Genomic DNA, 19,289 nt, shown 5'->3' with positions numbered 1-19,289 from the left:
TTTCATCAAAAATGTCTTCATTTGTGTTCTGAAGATGAATGAAGGTTTTACGGGTTTGGAACAACATGAGGGTGAGTAATTAATGACACAATTTTCATTTTTGGGTGAACTATCCCTTTAAGCTCAGTACATTGCATGACACTCTGTCCAGATAATTGTCTAGGATAATTCCTTTTCACACACATGCTCCAGTTTCTGTGAGAATGTCACTGATACCATACGCAAGGTATTCGTTATAAGACTGTGCTATGCCACTTGCTCGATTACTAACATAACCTCGGTTCCCTGAGATACGGGAACGAGTACTGCGTCGCTAGACGCTATGGGGAAAACTCCTTTTTCTCTGAGGACTGAAGACTTTTCAATCACGCAGTGTAACTGCACGGCCATTGGTTCGTGCAGTAAATTAAAAACAAACCAATGTCTCGCCAGCGGAGCTGCATGAGCCTATGGCGATGAAGCCTGACTGAATGGGCAGGGCCATCTGGGCTATATAAGCGGGAATTACACCATAGGATCTCAGGTAAATTCGACAGAAGTGACGACACAGAGTCGTGTAGCGTCATAGCATGGCAAGCAACGCAGTACTCGTTCTTGTATCTCAGGGAACCAAGGTTACGCTAGTAACAGTATGTTCCCTTTCGATACTGAATTCAGGTAAATGCCTGAAGGATTAGACCTGCCCTTAGGCAGGCGCGTGCCCCTTTAAGCAGATAGAATCCGAGCCTTTAAGGCTGGAAAGTCCAAGTTATAGAACCTGGCGAAGGTGGACAGCGAGGCCCAGCCAGCTGCCACACAAATGTCTGTTATGGATGCACAGCTAGACCACTCCCAAGACGAGGCCACGCCCCAAGTGGAATGGGCTCTAACTCCTATGTGGCATTGCAGGCCCAGGGAGGAGTATGTTAGCGCAATAGCATCAACTAACCATTGAGAAATTCTCTGCTTTGTGACCGGAGACCCTTTGGTGCGGCCACCAATGCATACAAAGAGTTGTTCCGACTGCCTGAACAGGGTGGAATGCTCAATGTAAATTCCCAGTGCCCTCTTAGGGCAGAGAAGGTTAAGCTCCAGGTCCTCCACCAAAGGAGGAAGCACAGAGAGAGTGATAACCTGTGCTCTAAACGGGGTGTAAAGCGCTTTAGGGACATATCCATGCCTAGGCTTTAGGACGACTTTGGAGCCGCTAGGCCAAAACTCAATACAGGCAGGGCTTACCGAGAGCGCCTGCAAGTCACCTACTCATTTAACCGATGCTAATGCCAGTAGCAGGGCGATTTTCAACAACAGGGTTTTTAAGTCTGCAGACTGTAGTGGCTCAAAAGGGAAACCCTTGAGGGCTCTCAGGACCGTGGGGGGCCGAGGCAGATTGAGCCTCCTGGATCCCCTCAGAAAATGAAACAACTAAGCTGTTCCGGCCCACAGACTGTCCGGCTAAAGGAGCATGGAAAGCTATTATAGCTGCCACACAGACCTTGAGCATGGAAGGGGAATGGCCCTTATCCAACAGCTCTTGTAGGAAGGACAATATCACCGATATGTCTCAGGAAACTCAGTCTTTGGGCATAGAGGCGTCTCGTAGACAGGGCTCTAGCCTGTGATATAGTATTTGGGATACTCTCATGAAGATGTGCTGATTCCCGTCGAGGGTGCAGAGCCCACGGCTTGGGCTGGAGGTGCCAAATGGTCCTGTTCGCCTGAGAGAGAAGGTCCTGCCTCAGGGGAATGGGCCATGGAGCTGCTATCAGCAGCTGAGACAGCTCCGAAAACCAAAGCTGGTTCCTCCAGAGTAGGGCAACTAGAAGGACCCTGTGTCTGTGTTCCCTGATTTGCCTGATTACCTGAGGGATCAGAACGATCAGGGGAAAAGCATACAAGAGGAGGTTGGGCCAGTCGTGGGCCAATGCGTCCTCGCTCTTCAAAAAATAAATTGGGCTAAAATAATTGTCTTGATGCAAAGAGGTCGACCTCTGCCTTGCCAAAGATCTCCTAGATTTTCTGAACCATTTGTGGGTGAAGCATCCACTCCTCTGAGGGGACATTGAGGGGGTCTTCGAGCGAACTGAAGTGAAGTAACCTCATTTTACTTCATGGCTTGGATTGGTTCGGGTGGTGGGTCGCTGTGAAGGGACTTGACACTCATGATAAGTGGAAGAGGAAATTTGCTCTCTTTTTAAAAATATTTGTTTTATTTGTCCCACTATAACAGCGGCTGTTTGTACTTTTAAAATGGGCCCAGTATTCACAACAGTTTTTGTGACAAACATACTGTCACCGGCACCCGGAACCAAACCGAGTTCTTGGGGGCATAACAGAGGCCATTTGGGGAGTTGTCTGGCAATGGTGAGACTTTGCGCCCTCATCTTCCTGTTCAGTAGATCAGGACAACGCCTGAGGCCTGAGTTTTTTTTTTTTTTTTTTTTTTTAAGTACCCATGGTTAAAAGTGAGGTTTAGGGTGTCAGATTTTGTGGGGGGAAAAAATCATTCTGTTTAAGAGAGGTGACATTCACTGATTTGGATCACTTTTGGACATTTTCTATGGGTTTCTATGTGCTGACATATACTTCATTGATAAATGAAAAATATTATTAATACAAACACTAACAAATACAAAACATGACTACTAAAGTGTTATAACCTGCATGTTTTCTTTCTTCAGTGCATCTTACTTCAGTGTTTTTTTTTTATTTTTTGTTTTTTTATAAATATAAATAATTTAGCTTCTTAACTCAGTCCTTAGATGGGAAAGACCCCATGTCATGTACGGACAGCTACTGGACTGGCTGCGCTACCTTGTGGCCTGGCAGCCTATTATCATTGGACTGGTACAAGGCATTAATTACATTCTGGGTTTGGAGTAATAGCACCAGCATAGAGGACGGGCATTCTTGACTCAATCTGCGGGGAATACATCTTTGGTTTCACTGACACAGGGACACTTTTTCAATGACTGATGCTAATGTGTTTTGCTGTGGTAATATGTCTTCAAATGAAATTCTATGAGCAGTCTGATGTTGGATGTTTTCGTTGACATTTTTCTTGTCAGACATTTGTTTATGGACTATTTGAAGTTTGGACCTTGAGTTATATATACATCAGTAGTGTAATGTATAAATGTTGCATATTGAATGTCCAATATGATCTTTGAAATTTGAGTGCACGATTTCCCAAATGCACATTTGGTTTTATAAAAATAAAAAAATGGCATAAATGTGTTCTCCATGTGCAGCTACTGTGCACATGCACACTTTTATTAGTGTGAGCAAAGTAAAGAAAGAAAAAAAATAATGATTTAATTTCATATGCATTTAGAAAATTATTGAATATTTAAGCCACTCTTGTGAATGGAGTTGAGCACTTAAAATTATGAATCATGAAATTGTTATCCAGAAGTAATAATGATCAACAATGCACACTTCACAATGATTAGCATTATAGACAGACAGTATAATGACAGACACTGCCAGACTTGTTAGGTGGTCAAATGGTCCTTTGCCCAGTTTCAGTAGGTCTGATAACACAGTACTATATAACCACTGCCACACACAGATATGCTGTTGGTGGTGGTGTGTGCAGGCAAGTACCGTAATGTCAACTCCTCCTGTTGTCTGAATTGCATAAATGTATTTATGCCTGAAACAAATTAACTTTTTTGCCAGTGGGAATGAATGAAAATAATATACTTCTGCAAATATGCAGTATCCTGTACAAGTTTCCTTCTCCGGCAAATGTATTTTGTTTTACGGATGTTTAGATATTTTTTTCTTCTTAGACAAGACAAGGATACGGAGTAGGAGAATGTAGTATGTTGGCACAGATGGCATTTACAGTCCATATTATCGTGTAGCGTTGAACTTAGCAGTATAACATCGATGGGTTATTTTTGGGAGGTGACAGGGTGGAAAAACATTTATGCACAATCTTCCTCAGACTGGGTTTGACAAAGGGAATTTGTCACATACATATGGTGCACATATGGTTTTACTTCAAAATTTGTGCTGTACACTCTTAGGATACAATCTACAGTTTTATACATGAGACCTCTGATCTCTAGAAGATTTTTTTTATAAAGAAAAAATAATGTATGTTAATTCTAAGTAATATATTTAATGTACTTAATGTGTTTAAAAAAAAAAGGTCCATATTTAAAATCCGGGCTCCACTACTTCAGGATGCTTAATTTCAGACATGCTAGTAATTTGAAGGACAAAGAAAGCCTTCATCGGTGTATGTGTATTTATTTAAATGGTTCTCCACAGTTTTTGTGGGTTTTTTAAATTTTATTATTATTAAATGTATTGCACTCTCTATTGTGAGTAGTCCCCAGTGACAACATAAGCGAAAGGTTATATGAAAGACTTTATAAACATGGATTAATAATGTTGATTGATTTTATATATACAGTGAAAGTATTCAGACCCCCTTAAATTTTTCACTCTTTGTTATATCGCAGCCATTTGCTAAAATCATTTAAGTTCATTTTTTTCCTCATTAATGTACACACAGCACCCCATATTGACAGAAAAACACAGAATTGTTGACATTTTTGCAGATTTATTAAAAAAGAAAAACTGAAATATCACATGGTCCTAAGTATTCAGACCCTTTGCTCAGTATTTATTACAAGCACCCTTTTGATCTAATACAGCCATGAGTCTTTTTGGGAAAGATGCAACAAGTTTTTCACACCTGGATTTGGGGATCCTCTGCCATTCCTCCTTGCAGATCCTCTCCAGTTCTGTCAGGTTGGATGGTAAACGTTGGTGGACAGCCATTTTTAGGTCTCTCCAGAGATGCTCAATTGTGTTTATGTCAGGCCTCTGGCTGGGCCATTCAAGAACAGTCACGGAGTTGTTGTGAAGCCACTCCTTCGTTATTTTAGCTGTGTGCTTAGGGTCATTGTCTTGTTGGAAGGTAAACCTTCGGCCCAGTCTGAGGTCCTGAGCACTCTGGAGAAGGTTTTCGTCCAGGATATTCCTGTACTTGGCCGCATTCATCTTTCCCTCGATTGCAACCAGTCGTCCTGTCCCTGCAGCTGAAAAACACCCCCACAGCATGATGCTGCCACCACCATGCTTCACTGTTGGGACTGTATTGGACAGGTGATGAGCAGTGCCTGGTTTTCTCCACACATACCGCTTAGAATTAAGGCCAAAAAGTTCTATCTTGGTCTCATCAGACCAGAGAATCTTATACAGGTGTTTTTTAGCAAACTCCATGCAGGCTTTCATGTGTCTTGCACCGAGGAGAGGCTTCCGTCAGGCCACTCTGCCATAAAGCCCCGACTGGTGGAGGGCTGCAGTGATGGTTGACTTTCTACAACTTTCTCCCATCTTCCGCCTGCATCTCTGGAGCTCAGCCACAGTGATCTTTGGGTTCTTCTTTACCTCTCTCACCAAGGCTCTTCTCCCCCGATAGCTCAGTTTGGCCGGGCGGCCAGCTCTAGGAAGGGTTCTGGTCGTCCCAAACGTCTTCCATTTAAGGATTATGGAGGCCACTGTGCTCTTAGGAACCTTAAGTGCAGCAGAAATTTTTTGTAACCTTGGCCAGATCTGTGCCTTGCCACAATTCTGTCTCTGAGCTCTTCAGGCAGTTCCTTTGACCTCATGATTCTCATTTGCTCTGACATGCACTGTGAGCTGTAAGGTCTTATATAGACAGGTGTGTGGCTTTCCTAATCAAGTCCAATCAGTATAATCAAACACAGCTGGACTCAAATGAAGGTGTAGAACCATCTCAAGGATGATCAGAAGAAATGGACAGCACCTGAGTTAAATATATGAGTGTCACAGCAAAGGGTCTGAATACTTAGGACCATGTGATATTTCAGTTTTTCTTTTTTAATAAATCTGCAAAAATGTCAACAATTCTGTGTTTTTCTGTCAATATGGGGTGCTGTGTGTACATTGAGGAAAAAAAATGAACTTAAATGATTTTAGCAAATGGCTGCAATATAACAAAGAGTGAAAAATTTAAGGGGGTCTGAATACTTTCCGTACCCACTGTATATATACAGTGGGGCAAAAAAGTATTTAGTCAGCCACCAATTGTGCAAGTTCTCCCACTTAAAAAGATGAGAGAGGCCTGTAATTTTCATCATAGGTATACCTCAACTATGAGAGACAAAATGAGAAAAGAAAAATCCAGAAAATCACATTGTAGGATTTTTAAAGAATTAATTGGTAAATTCCTCTGTAAAATAAGTATTTGGTCACCTACAAACAAGCAAGATTTCTGGCTCTCACAGACCTGTAACTACTTCTTTAAGAGGCTCCTCTGTCCTCCACTCATTACCTGTATTAATGGCATCTGTTTGAACTCATTATCAGTATAAAATACACCTGTCCACAACCTCAAACAGTCCAACTCCAAACTCCACCATGGCCAAGACCAAAGAGCTGTCAAAGGACACCAGAAACAAAATTGTAGACCTGCACCAGGCTGGGAAGACTGAATCTGCAATAGGTAAGCAGCTTGGTGTGAAGAAATCAACTGCGGGAGCAATTATTAGAAAATGGAAGACATACAAGACCACTGATAATCTCCCTCGATCTGGGGCTCCACGCAAGATCTCACCCCGTGGGGTCAAAATGATCACAAGAACTGTGAGCAAAAATCCCAGAACCACAAGGGGGGACCTAGTGAATGACCTGCAGAGAGCTGGGACCAAAGTAACAAAGGCCTCAAATCCTGCAGTGCCAGACGTGTCCCCCTGCTTAAGCCAGTACATGTCCGGGCCCGTCTGAAGTTTGCTAGAGAGCATTTGGATGATCCAGAAGAGGATTGGGAGAATGTCATATGGTCAGATGAAACCAAAATATAACTTTTTGGTAAAAACTCAACTTGTCGTGTTTGGAGGAGAAAGAATGCTGAGTTGCATCCAAAGAACACCATACCTACTGTGAAGGATGGGGGTGGAAACATCATGCTTTGGGGATGTTTTTCTGCAAAGGGACCAGGACGACTGATCCGTGTAAACGAAAGAATGAATGGGGCCATGTATCGTGAGATTTTGAGTGAAAACCTCCTTCCATCAGCAAGGGCATGGAAGATGAAACGTGGCTGGGTCTTTCAGCATGACAATGATCCCAAACACACCGCCCGGGCAACGAAGAAGTGGCTTCGTAAGAAGCATTTCAAGGTCCTGGAGTGGCCTAGCCAGTCTCCAGATCTCAACCCCATCGAAAATCTGGGTTGAAAAGTCTGTGTTGCCCAGCGACAGTCCCAAAACATTACTGCTCTTGAGGAGATCTGCATGGAGGAATGGGCCAAAATACCAGCAACAGTGTGTGAAGACTTACAGAAAACGTTTGACCTCTGTCATTGCCAACAAAGGGTATATAACAAAGTATTGAGATGAAATTTTGTTATTGACCAAATACTTATTTTCCACCATAATTTGCAAATAAATTATTTAAAAATCCTACAATGTGATTTTCTGGATTTTTTTTTTTGCTAATTTTGTCTCTCATAGTTGAGGCATACCTATGATGAAAATTACAGGCCTCTCTCATCTTTTTAAGTGGGAGAACTTGCACAATTGGTGGCTGACTAAATACTTTTTTGCCCCACTGTGTGTGTGTGTGTGTGTGTGTGTGTGTGTGTGTGTGTATATACAGGTGCTGGTCATATAATTAGAATATCATCAAAAAGCTGAATTATTTCACTAATTCCATTCAAAAAGTAAAACTTGTATATTATATTCAATCATTACACACAGACTGATATATTTCAAATGTTTATTTCTTTTAATTGTGATGATTATAACTGACAACTAAGGAAAATCCCAAATTCAGTATCTCAGAAAATTAGAATATTACTTAAGACCAATACAAAGAAAGGATTTTTTAGAAATCTTGGCCAACTGAAAAGTATGAACATGAAAAGTATGAGCATGTACAGCACTCAATACTCAGTTGGGGCTCCTTTTGCCTGAATTACTGCAGCAATGCGGCGTGGCATGGAGTCGATCAGTCTGTGGCACTGCTCAGGTGTTATGAGAGCCCAGGTTGCTCTGATAGTGGCCTTCAGCTTTTCTGCATTGTTGGGTCTGGCATATCGCATCTTACTCTTCACAATACCCCATAGATTTTCTATGGGGTTAAGGTCAGGCGAGTTTGCTGGCCAATTAAGAACAGGGATACCATGGTCCTTAAACCAGATACTGGTTGCTTTGGCACTGTGTGCAGGTGCCAAGTTCTGTTGGAAAATGAAATCTGCATCTCCATAAAGTTGGTCAGCAGCAGGAAGCATGAAGTTCTCTAAAACTTCCTGGTATACGGCTGCGTTGACCTTGGACCTCAGAAAACACAGTGGACCAACACCAGCAGATGACATGGCACCCCAAACCATCACTGACTGTGAAAAGTTTACACTGGACCTCAAGCAACGTGGATTGTGTGCCTCTCCTCTCTACCTCCAGACTCTGGGACCCTGATTTCCAAAGGAAATGCAAAATTTACTTTCATCAGGGAACATAACTTTGGACCACTCAGCAGCAGTCCAGTCCTTTTTGTCTTTAGCCCAGGCGAGACGCTTCTGACGCTGTCTGTTGTTCAACAGTGGCTTGACACAAGGAATGCGACTGCTGAAACCTATGTCTTGCATACGTCTGTGCGTAGTGGTTCTTGAAGCACTGACTCCAGCTGCAGTCCACTCTTTGTGAATCTCCCCCACATTTTTGAATGGGTTTTGTTTCACAATCCTCTCCAGGGTGCGGTTATCCCTATTGCTTGTACACTTTTTTTCTACCACATCTTTTCCTTCCCTTCGCCTCTCTATTAATGTGCTTGGACACAGAGCTCTGTGAACAGCCAGCCTCTTTTGCAATGACCTTTTGTGTCTTGCCCTCCTTGTGCAACGTGTCAATGGTCGTCTTTTGGACAACTGTCAAGTCAGCAGTCTTCCCCATGATTGTGTAGCCTACAAAACTAGACTGAGAGACCATTTAAAGGCCTTTGCAGGTGTTTTGAGTTAATTAGCTGATTAGAGTGTGGCACCAGGTGTCTTCAATATTGAACCTTTTCACAATATTCTAATTTTCTGAGATACTGAATTTGGGATTTTCCTTAGTTGTCAGTTATAATCATCAAAATTAAAAGAAATAAACATTTGAAATATATCAGTCTGTGTGTAATGAATGAATATAATATAAAAGTTTCACTTTTTTAATGGAATTAGTGAAATAAATCAACTTTTTGCGAAGTTGCTATATATTGGCAGGAACTGCTCCAGAAGGAAACACGATGCATTAAGAGCCGGGGGGTGGGTGAAAACTTTTGAACAGGATGAAGATGTCCAAATTTTTCTTATTTTGTAGAAATATAATTTTTTTCCATTTAGTACTGCCCTTCGAAAGCAACAGAAAATACTTGCATGTTTCCCAGAAGACAAATTAAGTACAATTTACCTTGATCTTCAAATTCAAAAAGTTTTCACCCCCCGGCTCTTAATGCATCGTGCTTCCTTCTGGAGCATCAGTGAATGTTTGAACCTTTTTAATAGTTGTGTTTGAGTCCCTCAATTGTCCACAGTGTGAAAAGATGGATCTCAAAATCATTGTCACTGCTGGAAAGGGTTCAAATATGCAAAAGATGCTGGAAAAACTGATGAATCTGCAGGACATGGAGGATTTTTCTGAAGAACAGTGCTCAGTTTAACTTTTCAGAACAAACAAGGGACTCATGAACAGCCTTCACAAAACCAAAAACAGTCGTGGATCATCCAGGTAACCATACACAGTATTAAAGGGGTCATCGGATGCCCATTTTCCACAAGTTGATATGATTCTTTAGGGTCTTAATGAAAAGTCTATAACATACTTTGGTTAAAATTTCTCAATGGTAGTGTAAAAAAAAATTTTTTTTACCCTGTCAAAATCAGCTTTGTTTTCAACAAGCTGTTTTTAGTCCGTGTTGCTTTAAATGCTAATGAGCTCTGCTGACCCCGCCCCTCTCTTCCGTGGAGTGACGAGCAGGAGTAGCTCCAGAGTGCACCCTGGACGATGGGGCGGAGCTACACATTAAGGTGGGGCGACACGTGTCGCTCCGCCCACCTTCATTTCATTGGTTTATAATACAGCAGGGCTTATTGGTGTATAGACATTTGCACATGAGCATTCTTTTATATACGTTTTTATGAATGATCTATGCTCTTTGGCTGTACTACAGAAATATTAAGTGCTAACAACAGCGATTTTAGTTGGAATCAATTAGCAAATGTGTTTTTATTTTTATTTTTTTATGACGAATTAGTTAGATTAAGTTCCTATCAAATGCTTGGTGGCGGCATCTCCGAGTACTTCGGGCAGAACAGAGCTGTGTAATATGTGCTGCTCACGAATTCAGTCTGGGGAACAAATTCTTAATTCGTGGCCATGATATAGTCCTACCTATGCTAAATAGCCTCACCTATGATAAATATTAATTATGTTTCTGTGTGATGAACGTAAATAGTGGTCTTCAGTCTCAACAGGTGGGTTGCACGTTAAATGAAGTCATATTATTGCACTTTTCACTGTACACAAAGCAGACATACTTAAACATTGAGCAGTTTTAGCTGGGCGATGTTGATTAAAATTATCCACTGTTTGAGATGTAGTTGTTTTGTATAATGTATATTTATATGTATATTTATTCTAGGATCGGTGGATAAGCAATAACTTAGGATATGATGATAATTCACTGTAGTTCAGTAAGACATAGGACAAACCCGCAAATGGTTTTATTTTAAAGAACAACTGCGGTGACAAATAAGGCAATAATACCAGATAAGTCCATCAGCGTGAACTGGGGTTTTATGTGTGGATAATGGGAATAAAAACCTTATAGAAACCCCTTTCTTTTTTTCTTTTTTTTCTTTTTTTTTTTTTTGCATATAGGCCTATTTTAAATGTTTTTATTTACTAAAACAGCTGTTAAATCTGACCTACAGCAAATATTATTATTAATGTGCTTTAGTGCGTATTTAAACAACAAATGTTAATTTTCTCTGCAACATTTTTATTTATACTTTTATATAGGCTATATGCACAAATTAAATGACTGGTTTTGTTGCTCAATCCTTTAAAAAGAACCAGGAATCACTGTACTACATTAGGCATACTGATTTTAAATAGTTATTATAGTCTTTAATAAATAAAAAAATTATAATCACAGAGAAGGTATTTTTTACTCATTAAAAGTGCTCACGTATTGCACAGATTTACAGCTCTGAGTGATTTAATATTCGATAGTTATGCAGATCTATATGGCTACAACGATCGAGTGTTAATAACTGAATATAAATTCATCCCGTGCACAGATTAGAACACGCACACACAATGAGGGTGTGGATACATAAATAATTGGATTTTTAATATCTGATGTCACGGACACTTATTTACTATAAAATAGGAACCTTTAAAAACTGTAAGAGAATCAATATAGGCTCAAATATTTTATTAAGATATAAACAAGGAAACATATTGAGCTTGTCATGAAAACATTTTATTAGCACTTTTAACCTACAAGTTTATGACGCATTGAGCAACGTAGGCTATAACTCATCTCTTTAAACAACAAAAAACGGTTGTGCTTTAAAACGTAAACTCAGCCGCTTATGTTCATGTTTGTCCGTCCATCTCTAAAATACAGTAAATTATCATCATTTGCGTATAAAATCCCAACTTAGTGCTGATCCGCGGCCGGCCGATCCTCAAGGAAATATGAATGCAGCCTGAAGAACCCGGAGGTGCTGTCAAGAGTTTATTTGTAAAGGACTTCATCTGACTAAAAAACTACCATGGTTACTAAACAGATAATAATTAAGATAGGCCTATGATTCTATAGTTAGCACATACTATTTCTGTAATATGGCCGAATCAATTACAAAATCGTACACAAAGGAATGCGCATGCTGGGGTCTACACCAATAAGATTTGCCGTGTTATAAACCAATGGAATTGGGGGTGGGCGGAGCGACACGTGTCGCCCCGCCCCATCGTCCAGATTGCACTCTGGAGTACTTGACGAGCAGACTGTAAACTTCAGCCGCGAAATTGGCTAACTAGCACATTATTAGGAAAGGCGATTTACAAATATTCATTAAAAAAAACCTTATACTCACTTCTGTAGATGAAGCTAGATCACGAATAATTCGAGTGAACATAGACACATTTAGGCAGATTGGGGCATTCCCTTCAAAACGAAAGTAACATTAATCCTCTGCATCTTCAGTGGCTCAGATGTTGGGAGTTAATGACGAGTGCTATATTCATTATTACATCGGAGAACAAAGCACCTCAATTGCTTAATTTAGATATCTTGTCTTCCCCTGCACCGGAGTTGACACAATGGTGGACTGATGACAGCTCACTCAGGGCGGGTCTAAGGTAACACGGCCTTGTCAATCAACTATTGTGGGAGCAGTCTGTGCAGACTGACAGGAATTTCAGAACAGCCTGATTTGAGAAAGGGGATTTTAAAATGGGGATTTAAAAAAAAAAAAACATTGGGTGGATTTTTTATCATTACAGGATGGATGTGTACACACACTTCCAACACACACTGTTTATGTTCAAACAACTTGTAAAGTTAATTTAGCATCCGATGACCCCTTTAAGAACCAAGGGTTCCTAAACTTTTGAAGGGGGTTATTTTAATAATTTCAGCAACTTTTTTTGTCTTGTGGACTAAATGTAAACATATTTTATGTAAAATATCTTACTCAGGACAGTATTTTCTCTTATTTTGTTAAAATTACTCACATTTTCACAGATTCTGCAAGGGGTTCACAAACTTTCAAGCAGCACTATATATATATATATATATATATACATATATATATATATATATATATATATATATATATATATATATATATATATATATATATATATATATATATATATATATATATATATATATATATATATATATATATATATATACACATATACATATATACATATATACATATATACATACATGCACACTCACACACACATATATACAGTCATGGCCAAAAATATCGGCACCCTTGGTAAATATGATTAAAGAAGGCTGTGAAAATTAATCTGCATTGTTAATCCATTTGATCTTTTATTTTTTTTAAATGTGTGTCCATATCGTCCTAATGCATGGTGAGAAGGAGAGTTTGAGTGGCTAAAGACTCTCCAAGGACCATAGCTGGAGAATTGCAAAAAATAGTTGAGTCTCAAAAAAAAATTGTCAAACAGCAGCTACATCACCACATGTTTGGGAGGGTTTCAAGAAAAATTCTCCTAGCTCATCCAAAAACAAACTCCAGCATATTCAGTTATCAGACACGACTGGAACTTCAAATGGGACTGGCTTCTATGGTCAGATGAAACAAAAAAATGAGCTTTTTAGCAGCAAACACTCAAGATGGGTTTGGTGAACACAGGGATAAAAAAGTACACCATGTGTACAATGAAATATACTGCTGTATTTTTGATGTTCTGGGCCTATATTTCTGCTGGAGGTCCTGGACATCTTGTTTAGGCACATGGATTCTATCAAATACCAACAGATAAAAAATCAATAAGTGACTGACTCTGTTAGAAATCTTATAATGGGCCATGTTTGGATCTTCCAACCGTACAATAATCCAAACACAAACCTTAAAAACAACACAAAAATGGGTCACTGAGCACAAAACCAGGCTTCCGCAGTGGCCATTCTAGTCCTCTGACCTGAACCCTGTAGAAAATGAGTGGGGTGAACTGAAGAGAAGAAGCACCAACATGGAGCTGGGAATCTAAAGGGTCTGGAGTGATTCTGGATGAAGGAATGGTCTCTGATCTCTTGTCAGGTGTTCTCTTATGGAATGCCAATCCTGCCATATTTAGAAATAAAGAAATGTAAAAAGGCAAAAATAAATAAAGAAATGTACAAAGAAAAGTAAAAAAGCAAAAATAAATGATTATTTATAATTTTATTTCCTTATTTATGTATTTTTTCATTTTTTTCCACATTTATTTATTTCCACTTTTATTTATTTTCACATTTATATATTTATTTACGTATTTATTTCCACATTTATATATTTCCACATTTATTTATTTTCACATTTATTTATTTATACATTTCTTTGTCCATAGGGTAATGAGGAGGGCGTGTTTTACGTCAGGAAAAGCAATAGAGCCAGAGTAGTCGAGGGGTAAGCTTGAGGCCACAGTGACACCTTGTGGTGCCCAAACTAAGTACAAGAAGTGTAGCCTACATGACGCGCCTGTTGATAGTGTGGGATGAATGACTTTAGATGGGCTATATGACCAAAATCTTATATCACCGTTATTATTTCAGTTTCACGTGGGGTGTTGTTTCGTCTGGGAAGCCTGCTATCTGTGATCGCGTGCATTTGCTGAAGCTCGCGAAAGCATGCAATCGCTCTCTTATGCGCGCTGTTTTTTTAGGTTTCACTTTCAAAGCATACAAGGCATGTTTCCAATATTCGGAATAGAAGGAGGTTACTGTATTGGTCGCCTCGCGCCTCTTCCCGTGTGGACAGTCACCGCATCGACTGATTATAATGGGTTCTCTTGGTGTAGACACGGGCTGCGTCCGAAACTGCCTACTCAATGAGTAGGTACTTAATTTCAAGAAGTACTTACTTCTGCAATGTTTCGGCTTCGGTGAACACTTCATTTCTATGATTAAGACATTATACCACTCACCTGCAGCATCAGTCATAACTGGTAATATTATTTCCCCCCCATTCCCTTTGCAGCGGGGAACAAGGCAGGGATGTCCGCTTTCCCCCTTATTGTTTTGTCTATCTCTTGAACCCTTAGCACAAGCCATCAGGAAATCTGAAGTATCGATTAAGATTCATGATCATAATCATAGTATTTCATTATACGCTGATGATATTATTCTATATTTAGACCACTTTGATGTTTCAGTCTCTAGTATAATTAAGGAATTTGATAATTTTAGTAGCTTATCAGGATATAAAATAAATTGGAGCAAATCTGCTTTAATGCCAATTAACAATGTTAAAGTTAATTCTTCTATTCCCTCATTCATCCCTATTAAGGAATCTTTCATCTATTTGGGCATTACCATACATAAAAACATTCATAAGATTGCCAGAGACAATTTTAATAATATTTTAGTTAAGGTCAAAAATGACATTCAAAGATGGAAGAATCTTAAAGTATCTCTTCAAGGAAGAATCTCCACTGTTAAGATGAATTTGTTACCTCGATTTAATTTTTTTTTCTCTATGCTACCACTTTCTCCCCCTCCAGGTTACTTTAAGGAGATCAACTCCATAATTTCTAAATTTATCTGGAATGATAAATGCCCCAGAATTAGGCTTACCACATTACAACATCCTAATAGCACAGGAGGACTGGCTGTACCAAATTTTTAACTGTATTATTGGTCAGTTCAAAAGGCTCTTCATAATTGGGTTGATCCTCAATCTACAGTTTCTTGGAGAGTGATTGAAGCTGACAAGGTTAAACCAAATAGACTCCAAGATATGTTATTTACTGGCACAGGAAAAAAAGGGGATAATTATAAATTTGGTCCGGTTGTGGCCAAATTAAAATCTGGAAAACGGTGGAACGTCGGATAGGAAGAACCTTCAAATTTTGTAACAGTACACCTTTATGGCACAATTTTAATTTTGTATGCGGAAATCGTCCGTTTGTCCAACCCTCTTGGTCCTCTTTGGGTGTAAACACATGCGGTGATATATATGATAACCAGGGCTTATGTTCATTTCAGACATTAAGAACCAAATTTTGTCTACCAGCATCCGCATATTTTGTCTTTCTTCAATTACGTTCTGCTCTCAAAGCGTATGGAGTTCCTTGGGCATCTCCCATCTCCTCTCATCCTATGCAAGATTGGATTGCACCATCTGTTGGTCGGCCGTCTGTTTCTTTAATATATAATAAGATTATTGATTGCATTACAAAACTTCTTTCTATTAAAACTATTTGGAATAGGGAATTATCTGACCTTAATTTGTCTGTCGACTGGGAGAGAGTGTGGTCTAATCTCAGTTTAACATCTAAAAATCTGGCTCATCGTCTTATTCACTTCAAAGTCATTCATAGAGCATACATAACTCCTTACAAAAGATTTAAAATGAAACTACAACCGAATCTCAACTGCCATATATGTAATACTACATTGTCAGGTACTTTTCTGCATATGTTTTGGGAATGTCCTGTCGTCATCAGTCTATGGACACATGTAAACCTGGTTCTATCATCCTTACTGCATATTGATTGGTCTGTTAATCCAAGTTTGTGTCTTCTTAATGATGATTCTGGCCTCTGTATAACTTCAATGCAAAAGAGAATGTTGTTTGCTGGTTTTACAGCTGCAAAGAAGACAATAATACAAAACTGGTTTACACCGCACATGTGTGGAAAAACATATTGGATCCGTAGCCTCCTGCAAATAGTGACTTGTGAATGTACAACAGCACGAATCAATGGGGCCAAGCCTTCTACCATTGATGCTTGGCAGTGCTTTCTCTTTGATATACGTGACTGTATAAAGCAGTGACTTTTATGTTTTTCTTGTCCTTCCCTCTCTCCCTCCCTTTGACTGGACTTTGAGATATTGAGTATGTGTCTGTTGTTGTTGTTGTTTTTTTTTTATTATTATTTTGTATTTTTTATTTATTTGTTTATTTTTTTTGGATGTTATGTGTGAAAAATAAAAAATGTTGATAACAAAAAAAAAAAAAAGTACTTACTTAACGGACGCTAAAAGAGTACGTACTCTTCAGCCAAATCTCGTTGAGTATGAATGCGGTCCGCCATGTTTACCTATCATGTGATTTATGATGTTATAACAAACGCAAACACAACTTAAAAGATATGAGCTACAGGCTTAATTCATCTATCTGTAAATTTTGATGTTTATGAAATTTGCTCATTTTTGGTCTTGTTGAAGAAACAGCTGCCCTTATGATTGTAGTAGGCTATAACCAATAAATTTGGAGTTGATTTAAGTTTTTATATTTTTAACTACTAATATAGACTAACCCACAGTTTAATCCTTGAAGATATTTTTTATTAAAAATAAATTATAAATCGTTATCTCTTGAATGTTATTCATTTCTTAATTTCATGTGCACAATTGTTCACCCACACGTAAAACTGGCTTACATCTCCTTGTTGTCCTCTTTTTCTGGTTGATATCTCTCTCGTTTCATCCCTGAGGCTTATAAATAACAAAAACAAATGCAATTTTAATGCATTATATGATTATATGAATTTTATGATTATTCAAAGATATTCAATCTTTTTTTTCCCTGTGTATAGACCCTTTTTGCGCCGACGTCACGATTATGTCACTGCGCTAGCTGGAGGCAAAACAAACTGGAGGCGGCCCATTCAAACCAGCGCAGATTCGGCTACATAAGGAGCTTAAAATATCTTGTTGTGATGTTGGATGTAAGAATCTATGTAGTACAGGCTCCAATTTGAAATTTTAACGCATAACTGCTGCCACTCCCAGAAAAAACCCCGACAGCTGTGTTTAAACGAGATAAAACGAGCGGACTGGATGGAAACGATCGTCAAAAATGCTCGCGTTTGCAGCACACACTTATCAAAAAAGGTTAAATAAAGTATTGTCTTTTGTTGTTATGGATTATGGTTTGTGTTATGTGTCTATTTCATAGTTGTGAGATGCATAAGAAATCTAATGTCTGTGCATGTGTGTAAAACAACACACTGACGATTTATATGCTTAATCATCTGTAATTGTTGTGATTGATAGTGGCTGGACTTTCTAAGAAGTTACTTACAGAAAGTTCAAAATTAATTTCTGGAATGTTTATTTCTAGAAACTATTCACATCTTCCTTTAAATGTACTGTATGTAAAGTATTGTAAATTTATTTACTATTTGGCCATGATACATACATCTTCAAATAATATATCATCACATTGAATGTTTAACTTTTTGTATTTTGGCCCAGTTCACTCTCACCTAACGTTAGCTGTAAAAATAGCCCGCTGAAGTTGAAATATATGTACATCTTCATGACTAGATAGACAAAGGTGAGTTTCTCTTTACTACTGGTTAGGTTTCTCTAACGAGGCACTCAATCGGAGGTAACGTTAATCCTGTCAGATCGTCCATCCATGAGCATAGGGTCGGCCTGACTTCTTGATCCTTTAAAGTTAACTTATTTAAATAACAATAATGGTCCTGCACGAGTGACCTTACAAATGCAGGTAAAGGGTGTTTCTCAAACGGAAGGCTGCATCCTACAAAGGTTGCATATCTCGGCTGCCACGTCATCAAACGTTGCTGAAGGCCATCTCAATCGGAAGGATCCTTGGAAGACAGCCTTCGTTTCGCGTCCTTCTTTCAGCTGAATTTGAAGGATGCATGGGATGTATCCTCCGCGACCTTCAATCATCCACAATCCTTTGTACCCATTCCATTTCATGAAAATAAACTGACGAAAAACGAGTCAGTACTGAGCTTGTCTGAATTTATTATGAAATCTAAGACAAAAATAATGTTTTCGGACATGAAAGGATAGATGTTATCTTTTGTTTTGGTGTAAATTACTTACTAAACGCTAAACTGCCAATAATTTATGTCACAGGGAGATCATAGATGGCGGTTTTTCATTGTATTGCATTAATAGAAAGCCAAATAATATAAAGATTTGTAATACAAAGGTTTTTTTTCCAAAACTAAGTTTTATTAGTGTTTTTGTGCCGTGACGGTAAGGGCGGGAACATATGTGACGTAGCCACGCGCACTTACTAGAGCGTCTCATTCTAGCGTTTATATGCCGATGAGGAGTCTAGCCTACAAGACTCTGAAGGACTGAACTAGGAAGGACGCAGCCTCGGTAGGATCCAGCCTTCCGTTTGAGAAACACCCAAAATCGGATTTTCTCCAGCCATTTTCCAGCCAAAAAAACAAGGTAAACAAACTTCATAGCTAGAATGAAGTTCTAAGCCCCGCCCACAGAAAAACGTCACATTGTTTACTAACAGAAAAAGTGTCTATAATATTATACTATGATGTACGCAAACCCATTATAGTTATGTTTTCTTTCTTTTTTTTGGTCATTATGATTGTTCATTGTTAAAGATGCTACCATATTTCCCTGAGCTTGTATGTTCTTCAGTAATAATAATAAGATCTTAAAAATAAGAGACAGGCGCACAAACACCTCATAGCATTTATAAATCCACAACCCTACACCGTTTTCCTCCATGTTTGCAATGTTGGTAATATCTGCACAAACGAGACGTCGATCAGCTCAGAAGATCTCATCTCTGGAGAAGA

General features: G+C 38.9%; 1 protein-coding gene across 3 annotated transcripts in view; it reads left to right on the top strand.

The window, feature by feature from the left end:
* Positions 1-4,413, top strand: part of rnf121 (ring finger protein 121) — a 102,455-nt gene extending 98,042 nt beyond the window's left edge. The window contains exon 8 of one of the 3 annotated variants that reach the window (XM_058757317.1): positions 2,742-4,413. In XM_058757317.1, the coding sequence (XP_058613300.1) occupies positions 2,742-2,862 (121 nt within the window). In that variant the 3' untranslated portion in view covers positions 2,863-4,413. The remainder of the gene's footprint in view (positions 1-2,741) is intronic. The other 2 variants (XM_058757318.1, XM_058757316.1) reach the window with 2 other exon arrangements.
* Positions 4,414-19,289: the final 14,876 nt, after the last annotated feature.

Source organism: Onychostoma macrolepis, chromosome 21 (genome assembly GCF_012432095.1).
Source record: "Onychostoma macrolepis isolate SWU-2019 chromosome 21, ASM1243209v1, whole genome shotgun sequence".
NCBI lineage: Eukaryota > Metazoa > Chordata > Actinopteri > Cypriniformes > Cyprinidae > Onychostoma > Onychostoma macrolepis.
Note: the sequence above shows the minus strand (reverse complement) of the source record. Positions and strands in the feature narration are given on the sequence as shown.